Source organism: Bombus bifarius, unplaced genomic scaffold, assembly GCF_011952205.1.
Source record: "Bombus bifarius isolate JDL3187 unplaced genomic scaffold, Bbif_JDL3187 scf7180000007987, whole genome shotgun sequence".
NCBI lineage: Eukaryota > Metazoa > Arthropoda > Insecta > Hymenoptera > Apidae > Bombus > Bombus bifarius.
In genome coordinates this window covers 1,065,195-1,074,919 of record NW_022884369.1, presented here as the reverse complement: position 1 = coordinate 1,074,919, position 9,725 = coordinate 1,065,195, and the positions used below count along the sequence as shown (strand labels likewise).

Sequence of the window (9,725 nt, the reverse complement as noted above, 5' to 3'; positions counted from 1 at the left end):
ATCAAAAAACAGCATCTGCGCCTGCGTGAGTACTCACAGAAAATGTTGAGGTTAAGTTATCGGCCCACGATACATCAGATCAAACATGGATCAAACAGACAATAAGAAACAAAATTTGTGAAACGTTTGCGTTATGGTGTTCAGAGAGCAGCACCAACATTACGTCAATAATTAAATAAAATAGCGCTTCAAGTATCGCAAATTTAGCGATAAAAGGTGATGATGTAAGAGGTTATGTCTTTTAATTATAGAAACCTGAAAATGACATATTTGTGGCGATTGAACATCTTATCTACTAGATATTATCATGACTTTAGTCTGTGACAAGTTGACAGGGAAGTAATGTAAATATCTCCATGACATGTGCAATGTTGAAGCATGGTTGTCACTCCGCGAAAGATGAAACAGGTTGCCTTCTTCGTGATTTGTATAATATTAGGTAAATGTTGTTGCTGCTTTCTAACAAGCATTTAATGTTTCTTTACAGCTGTGAGCATTTGCCCTTGAATGATAAAATCAATGTCATATACTTATCTTCTTGCAGTGTTAGGATTTTACAGAACATTAGTTAATCCAGAAGATGAACAATCTTTCGCCCGACTTCATCCAAGAGATCGCAAATCTCGTCTAGAAGATGTAAATGAGATTGAAAATGTCAATGAAAAAATTCAAGAGTCTGAAGAAAATGTACGTTACACTGATATCAAAGATATTGAAGAAGCAAAAATACGAATTCGTGAATTAGAGGGCAAACTGCAACATCTTGAAGCTAAAATTGAGAACAAAGTATCAAAGGACTTTCCAACAGTCAAATTTCTTAACTATAAGAATCGAAAGAGGATATTGGTGACAGGTGGAGCTGGCTTTGTAGGATCACATTTGGTCGACCGTTTAATGCTTGCTGGCCATGAAGTAATAGTTGTAGATAATTTTTTTACTGGCAGGAAACGTAATGTTGAACATTGGGTTGGCCATGAAAATTTTGAGCTTGTTCACCATGACATTGTTAGACCTCTCTATTTAGAAGTTGATGAAATATATCATCTTGCTAGCCCAGCTAGTCCACCACATTATATGCTTAATCCAGTTAAAACGATAAAAACAAATACATTAGGTACAATAAATATCTTAGGTATGTAAACACTGTGTCAACTTAGAGCATTGAGAATCTCACTTAAGTAGTCAGTAAACATAATTATCCAATCATATCAGGTCTTGCAAAAAGAGTAGGAGCAAGAGTTTTAATTGCTAGCACATCTGAAGTTTATGGAGATCCTAATGAACATCCTCAATCAGAAACTTATTGGGGACATGTGAATCCTATAGGTATATATGAAAATAATTGCAACTGTATTTGTTTAATAAAATGTAAGATAGTAAAATAAAAATTAAATATATGATTTTCATAGGTCCAAGAGCTTGTTACGACGAAGGAAAACGCGTAGCAGAAACATTAAGCTATGCATATATGAGACAAGAAGGCATCTCCGTGCGTGTTGCCCGAATTTTTAATACATTTGGGCCAAGGATGCACATGAATGATGGTCGAGTAGTTTCGAACTTTATTCTACAAGCGTTACAGAATGACTCGATTACGATATACGGTAGCGGAAAACAGACGCGATCTTTTCAATATGTATCCGACTTAGTCGATGGATTAGTTGCCCTAATGGCGTCTAATTACACTCAACCAATAAACATTGGAAATCCTGTCGAGCATACAATAGAAGGTAAATATGGTATTGTCAAATACTTTTAGAAAAATTGATCGAATATTTTATAGAAAATATACAGCGAGTAAATTGTAATTGATTACAGAATTTGCCCTTATAATAAAGGATCTGGTTGGTACTAATAGTAAGATAGTCGAACTTGCCGCGGTCGAAGATGATCCACAACGAAGGAGACCCGATATTACTAGAGCTAAGAAGTATTTGAATTGGGAACCAAAGGTTCCTTTAGCCGAAGGACTTAAAAAGACGATAATGTATTTCGCTAAAGAATTACAGAGGACGAAGCACTCTCAGAAAACTAGTATAAAACAATCTTCCTACAAAAACGATCACGATATAGTGGAGCAACTTTAGAAAACAAAATATCAATACGATTAATTTTTCCACTTCTAAAAAAGTGGTTTTGGAAAGTGCCATTATGCTATGGACCACTACGTGCCAAAAAATTCCCCGTCCAAATTGAATTCTTTATAATTTAGAATATCAACGAGTATTCTTAATTTAAAATGGAAGAAAAGAATCGTTCGTTTCTATGCAATCGATATTTATTTTAACTTTGTTAAGATATTTATCTATTTACAATGTTCCATACAGAATTTTATTTATTAATCGTATATAATAGTATTCAATAGTATTCAGTTCAAATACTGAATGCTTTTAAAGCATACTACTTTATTCGTGATAGAACGAAGCGATCAATTTATCGTATAGTTTCAAAATTCTTTATCTAATGATTGTTTGTGTGGTGGTGGTGCTAGGGGAAATTACCAATATCCTTTTTCCCTGTGTGAAATATTAGGCTAAATTGACAATTTTAAATGATATTGCTCTAAATTTACTTAATATTTCTATATAATCGATTTCCCTTCAGCTGTACATGTCTCTTTATCATCAAATTTTCGTGATGTATAATAATGATATTAATCAATGTGCACTTGTAATTAGTTAACAAATTTTTCTGTCACAAAACTTTTTACCATAGAATCAAAATGTGTTTATAAGGTTTCTCGAATGTTTTTTAAGCCACAGCGCTTGAACGTTTGTAATATACTAGTAGTCGTATCGTGTGATACATACACGGTGTAAATGTACTGTAATATTGTACTGTAATATTTCGTGAGTATGTAAACAGGAAAGTAATTTTATACTACGAAATAATGTATTGTACACGAGTTTAAGTGAGTAAAACACTTTTTGTAAAGACAACCTTGTTTCGTCTGGACGACTCACGTGTTTAATTCATACACGAGTAACGATCCCACGGTGTAGAAGGAAATATAAAATTAATGCTTGCATCATAACATGCGTCTAACTATGTATCAAACGATCATGATCAACTTCGTACGACCATAATCTACGTCCATCTCATTTTGTAAGAAGAATTTTCAACGATCGCGTCGCGGGTATACACATTGTTGCATAACGAGTCGGGTGATTCTTCTTGTCCGGTTGCGCTCCAACTAGATAATATTATAATTCCGATAAGCGTGACCACTTGCTGAAAACGCATTCCACGGCGAGATTGAAGAATCGCCCGCGTCATTTATAGTGCATTTGAAGGGCCGATTGCTCGTAATGGGTGTCGCGTGGGCCCTGACAGGGCGCACGTGGTCGTCCTGTCTCGAAGACAGGAAAGAGAGGAATGGCCAGCCAACGATCGAAAGAAGAAAAGAGAGGAACGAACAGATTGGCAAGAGCAAGGGGCTGGTAAGACTCGGTAATTCTTAACGATAATCATCGCATCCGGGATATGCCGTGGCTTTGTCGTCGCGGATGAAAACGCCGCAAGGGTGAAGATGACCTAATCGTTGAGGAGACAGGCCGCTAACGACTCCGGCCACGGAGGAAATAAGGCGGATAGAGGCCTCCTCCTTCTCCTCCTCTTCCTATACTTTCGCGCGACGGTTACGCTTCGTTTTAATCAAGCCGCACAGTTTAATTTCACGCGGGCGTCAGCTTTGTATAAATAGCCAGATGATGGCTACGATGATGAGTACTTGGAACAGATTGCCAGCAGCGTCAACGTTTCTTTTTCCCTCGTTTTCTTTTCGATTGAAACGACCAGTCCATCAAAAAATGCGTTACAACGAATGAATAGTACACGTTAATGAGCCAAAGGGGATATACTACCGTGTAATCGACGAACTTCAACGACTTCCTGTCTGCGGAGACCGAAGGAACAGGTGACCTAATTCAGTGTAAAGTAACTCTTGCTGTTTATCCGCCGGTGGTCCGCTAGTAATTCGATCTATCTATCGGTAAATGAGACGAGCAGGACTCGTCTAACGTGGGATTAGCACGTGAGCAGCCTAGTACTTTTTAGCTTCGATCGAGCAGGACGGAGGGGATGTTTCGATTGGGGTGAAGATGAATGACTCGATTCGATTAACCAATACAACACGAGTCACTTTATAAAGTGGCTTTACACTATACAAAAAGCAGGATAACAAAATATAACTAATATAAATATAATATAAAGAAACGAAGGAAAAAGAAGAAGAGAACAAATAACGTACAAGGGACTGCCAGATAGGATTAAAAACGAAAACCCAAACCACTCGACGCTGCATCGCGAGTTTCTGACTGAACGTATTCATTGCAGATCTCGATAGTTCATTCTCGTCTCTTGCAAATGTATTCTATTCTTATGGAAAGAAAGCGAAACGAACGTTGAGATGAACATGCCTGATACCCCCGATGGGAGTTCGCACGCTCTCTGGTCAGGTAGGGAAGAAAGAGAGGAAAGCGAGGGTAAATTATTGATGAAAAACAGGAATTCGTCGCGATGCGATGGGACGACCGATCGGAAGTTTTCACGTGAAATTTGCATTGCGGATTTAACATGCACGTTACTCGGCAGCCGTTCATCTCTACTTTGTCCCTGCATTATGTATGACGCACACAGCAAGCTCCTCGAGCTGCAGCTCTGTTACGGATTCGAAAGTGTAGCAGACTACTCGACACACATTCCCCTGTCTAACCTACCCCGTCCTTATCTCGTGTACTACCTTTTAACGTACTATCAGCCAACATTCTTGCATCCTCGTGGTTAATGATAAAAGCAAGAGTTTCCCCGGGTGAGAATGTCTCGACGAACGACACCGGGACATTGGTTTTTCCAATAAACTCCTGGGAACTCGGCCATGAAATACACGTTGTAATATGTAGGTGCTGTTTCATGGAGTTCTGAATAGAAAAATTAACAATGAGAATCCTGCGAATGTACAATTTTATTCATGAGAATCATTGCACGTAGCAACTTGGAGTGATACATTCTTTACATTCTACAGATTCTTCCTCTTGGAATCATAGAGAACGATGCCATTATAGTGTATATTATAGTGTATATTATAGTGTGTATCGTGATTGAAATATTACACTAGTTTGATCTTGAAACCACCTTGACATTCCCATCAATTGGCAATTTTTCTTGAATCTTGAATCGATCTCTTCAGGCTCTTGACAGATCTCATTACATATATACCGGGATATCGTCCATCAAAATACGCGTTGATGACATAATTGTGATGCATTTATAATCTTAATAAATCCATTGAAGTATCCTGTTAACACATCGATGTTTTCAAACGTTCATCAGGATCAAAGCGATCAAGTAGTTTTCAAGCGGTTCGTGTAATTATCCAATAACAAACGTGTCCTAAGCATCATTATTACGTACCATAGGGACACGTTTACGCATGATCTACGAGACTTTAATTATGCCCCCGGGGAATCGAAAAGGAATAGACGCGTTAGACGAAAGCAGTCGCGTGAGCAGCTGCCTGTCAGGTCGTTGTGACTCCAATAGAACAGAATAATTATGTGGCAGGTCGGAACGAGTCGCTTAGTTGCTCGTTTTTGACCAAACTCGTGAACTTACCAGAAGAAGATCGCTGACTGTTTGCGCTCACGCTGCACGGAACGTGCGCATACAATCATAACAATGTGATGGAATTACATACTAAAGCGATAAATATTATTCCTTTTCGATGAGAATGAAACTTCTTGGTATCCGTTATTCAGATATTTCCATCTCTGTAGGTTCCCCTTGGAAACTTTTACTCGTCCGATAATAATGGGTTGTCGCAGTGAATGCGAGGGGAACTGTGCTGCTTCGATCGTGTATTCTAACTAGCGAAGCTAAAGTGTAATTTAATATAGGAGACTCAGGCCAAAATTTATAGTTCAACGTGCATCCTTTGTACATCAGAACGTCCATCAATTTCCCGAAATTTCTATGTTCGGTTTGATTATTTTCAAGTGACACTCTGGATTGCAATCGAGTACACAGCAACTCGAAGTTTAGGTACTTCTCTTTACTTTGCGTCCCAGCGTTTGTACATCGAAGCATTTATAAATCGAATTTATCACGGTTTCCATTTTCAAGCAGCAAAACTGTTCTCAAAATTGCAATCGATTGCAGAAACGTTAACGTTCGGTCTCGCGTATAAGTTTGCCCTTTCACGGTATATTTCGTCGGTTTCCCCACCTGAAGAGGAAGAGGCCTGAGCGTGCAGCTTCTACGAAAACGCATAAACATTTCACCTGGACCGCCCACTCGAACCAGTCTCCGCAATATCGCAAATATTCTGGCGCCATCGAGTTTCGAGCCTCGAGTCTAAATAAATAGCCGATCGACGAAGACTTAGTTATGCATGCGACTCGGTCAAAGCGAGTACGATGCTCAGTGTGTTCGGCTGGCTGAATACTTGAGAACGACGGCTGGCCGGTCTGAACAAGTGGCCTCTGCCTTTTCGATGGCCGACGAGAGCTATGATTTGTTTCTCGCGAGACGACACGCGGATAGACTGTTGAAGGAAGGTCCAAGACGAGTGGCAAAAAGAGGAGAATGATTTCAGCAACGTCGAGTGTTTAAGGGTGCCGGACTCTGGAAGAGCTTAAGCACTTCCTAAGTTTTGATTACAGTCGACGTTGAGCTATAATTACTCGAGGTTAACGCGTTGCAGCTACTGACGCATACGTTGCGTCGTCTTAATTATTTAAGGTCCAAGTTGTGGTTACAGTATGAGTATCCTGATATACATGTGACTGTTCTGAATGAAATATTTAACTATCTGTGCGAGTACACTCATAAGAATCTGTGTGCATATTTGATAGCTCTGACGTATTCGTTAAAACGACAGTTTAGCCTTAATTGCTCGACTCTTAGACAGACGCAAATGATGGGGATTTTGTCTTCGTGCATTTTTAAAGAGACAATCTGCGAGCAACGAAATTACAATGTTTCTAACGTGAAAATTATGCATTTTCTGGAAAAGAACGATCCCTGTTTTAATAGCAACGAAGAGCGTAACGTAATTCTAAAAACTATTCTAGACCATAAAATCCTATCGAAGGAGATTAAAAAAAAAGAAGGAAGATATTCAGCTAGGGGATGAAAGACATTAACGGAAGACAGGAAGCGTACCCGTATCGAAGATAGCGCCTAGGTTAATATTTGCCATGGTCTGTTGTCGGCGCGCACGCCATAAGCGAGTCTAGAACACACGGGTCTAAATCCTGGTTAAAAGCACTGATAAGCTTTAGGGTGACACGCACTATGCAGGATTCTCCGAATTTGCCGTTATCAGCTAGGGTTTGGAATCGTTCGATTCCAACTATGCCATCATCCTCGGTCGTTAGACAATCTGGAACGAAACTTTCCTCTCGAATTTAGGCCAATAAACGTGATAGTCGTGACAGGTGGAATTTAGGCGACGATACGCTATTCGTAATAACCTGGGACTAACGCGTTACGGCACAGGTGCTGGTTTGCAACGACTGGTAAGGTAAATGACAGGGTAAACGCGGTAAAGGTACACTAGCATTCTGGTATAAAAGGCTGGTACGGTTACATCGTTCGCTCCCTCGAACGCGAACGCGCATATATGTGGAAAATTTATCGAATCGTTTGCGAGTCTGGCTTTCGATCGTTTTTCCAGTCATGTTTCGTATGTTGGATCTTTACGATTCTGACGATTCGTTTATTGGTGACACGGAAGAGTGACATAGTTTTGACGTAGCGTTTTACAGCCGTCGTATATTTTTTTTTTTTTTTTTTTTACACCGTAGATATTTTACGAGGTGATCGAGGAACGCTTCGGGGGAGAAGTAGGTGGTTCTTCGTTCTAAATTTGCATTCCCATTCGTTGCATTCAGGCGCACTGCGCAACGTTGGGCTGCAAGTTGCAGGCCTTGTGTGAACGACCCCGGGCCTCATACGAAATGTAAATATTTACACGTGAGAGCAGCTGTCAGTGAAGGGGAGTATTCGCTTTTTCAGGTAATGGCCCCGATACCATGGAGGCGCCTTGCCTGCTACACCCGCGATACGTTATCCTGCCACCAGCAGATATTCTTCTCGCTCTTTTTCCACGAATCTTCGGTCCAAGCTGTTGGGATTATACGCGCGTTTGAATGAAATGAATTGGTTAATTAGTTGTGCGTTATCGAACACATGATTGGATCGGAGAATCGATTTAATTCAAGCTATATATAAGGTGGTTCATAAATGCATGTCGATACCACTGGAGATGAATCTACGCTCTGAAATAAGCAAAAGAAATAGGAACATATTTTCTACGTACGTGCTTTATGTGCAGTAACATGTATCGAGGGACGGAACGAACGCTGAACAATTCCTTTAACCATCCATAATTCCAAACCTGAGGTACGTGAGGGAAATTGAAATATACTTAATAAAAGAGAAAGTATAGATGGTATAGGAAGTATAGACAGAATATTCAGACGATTTTGGAGCTGAACCAATAAATGACGATCCAAGATTCAACAAACACACCATCAACCCAATTATCATTCTGTCTTCATCCATCAAGTTACGAATGAAACCAGAAGCAGCTCTTTACCAATATTTAATTATAAAGAAAGCCACAGTAAACCTTCGAATAAAAATTCGAAGAAATTCATTGGAAAGCTGCAAGAGCAGAGTTCTAATTGACTGCTACTTAACACCCCACTATGGAGACGACCTCTCTCGATCCTGCAAACTCGATCAACTACAGTAGGAGAACAACAGGCGGATCAGGCGGTACCAATAGGGTGAAACGTGATTTTTCTACGCCGTGCCCCTTCCACGGACCGATCGGCACTCGTGGAAGATACACTTGGCGCGGCTTGCCGGTCCGCCAGGCGACGGAGTAGTTTTCTGGCGCTGGCTAGCGGAGCAGCTGTTTCCAGACTGGAGCGGCGGCCTGGCTGGAAGTTCAGTCTCGTTGCGACCGTCGCCGAGGTCGTGTCGTAGCCTGCCGTTTTTGCGGTCGCGCTCTTTGCCTTCCCGCCACGTGCGCTTCTTCCTCTCTCTCTCTCTTTCTCTCTCCTTCGTCTCAGTCTTGTCTCGTCAGCCGATACGTCTCGAAACCGGCTCCCGTTCGAAACTCTCCATCCGCGGCAAACCACGCGACGTGCACGTCGCCCCAGGATCCAGGAACGCTTCTACGAACGAAGAGGAACCGAAGAGGATTCTGTTTCATTAAGACGCCAGTGAGTAGCAAAACTTGATTCCCTTTCTACTTTCCTTTGTGAACGATTGAAATTTGAAATCAGTAGGTAAATTTGTAGGATGTGTTAGGATGATAAATTGATAAGTTAATCACGTACTTAGGATTGTTGCAATTTGGCGAAATTGCAGGATTTATTATAGGATTGTTGGAATTTGGTGAATATTTGTTTTGGACTTTTTAAACTTTGGATTTTGAAAATTTTAGTAGAAATTTTGTGAGTGTAGGTTGTTGAAATTTTGCAAAACTGAAAGATTTTGAAATCTAGGATTATTGAAATCTGTTGAGATCGATAAATTGCTGAACTTAAGATCGTTGAAACTTAAAGAAGAAACGTTTTCATATAGATATAAGAAATTTCGATGCACTTGTATTATTGATTTACATATTTGACATAATTTTTATAAAATTCTAATATTTTGATTTATTCGATGTATCGTTGATTTGTATCGATTGATCGTGCAATGATACATTA

General features: G+C 40.1%; 2 protein-coding genes across 4 annotated transcripts in view; both read left to right on the top strand.

The window, feature by feature from the left end:
• The first annotated feature begins 18 nt into the window (after positions 1–18).
• Positions 19–3,034, top strand: LOC117205181 (UDP-glucuronic acid decarboxylase 1). The gene is made up of 5 exons (XM_033443336.1): positions 19–439; positions 545–1,132; positions 1,213–1,326; positions 1,410–1,730; positions 1,819–3,034. Exons 1-5 carry the CDS (start codon positions 379–381, stop codon positions 2,085–2,087), a joined length of 1,353 nt encoding a protein of 450 aa, XP_033299227.1. The 5' UTR covers positions 19–378; the 3' UTR covers positions 2,088–3,034.
• Positions 3,035–8,830: 5,796 nt separating this feature from the next.
• The window catches only part of LOC117205176 (extracellular sulfatase SULF-1 homolog), a 78,105-nt gene continuing 77,210 nt past the window's right edge, over positions 8,831–9,725 (top strand). The window contains exon 1 of one of the 3 annotated variants that reach the window (XM_033443330.1): positions 8,831–9,233. The gene's annotated coding sequence lies outside the window, so the exon portion shown is untranslated. The remainder of the gene's footprint in view (positions 9,234–9,725) is intronic. The other 2 variants (XM_033443331.1, XM_033443329.1) reach the window with 2 other exon arrangements.

Bases quoted from the DNA above. Each gene is read 5' to 3' on its own strand.
- LOC117205181 (XM_033443336.1), top strand. From the start codon at position 379: ATGGTTGTCACTCCGCGAAAGATGAAACAGGTTGCCTTCTTCGTGATT. The intron at 440-544 runs GTAAATGTTGTT...ATCTTCTTGCAG, and splicing joins CGTGATTTGTATAATATTAG to TGTTAGGATTTTACAGAACA. The intron at 1,133-1,212 runs GTATGTAAACAC...CAATCATATCAG, and splicing joins AGGTACAATAAATATCTTAG to GTCTTGCAAAAAGAGTAGGA.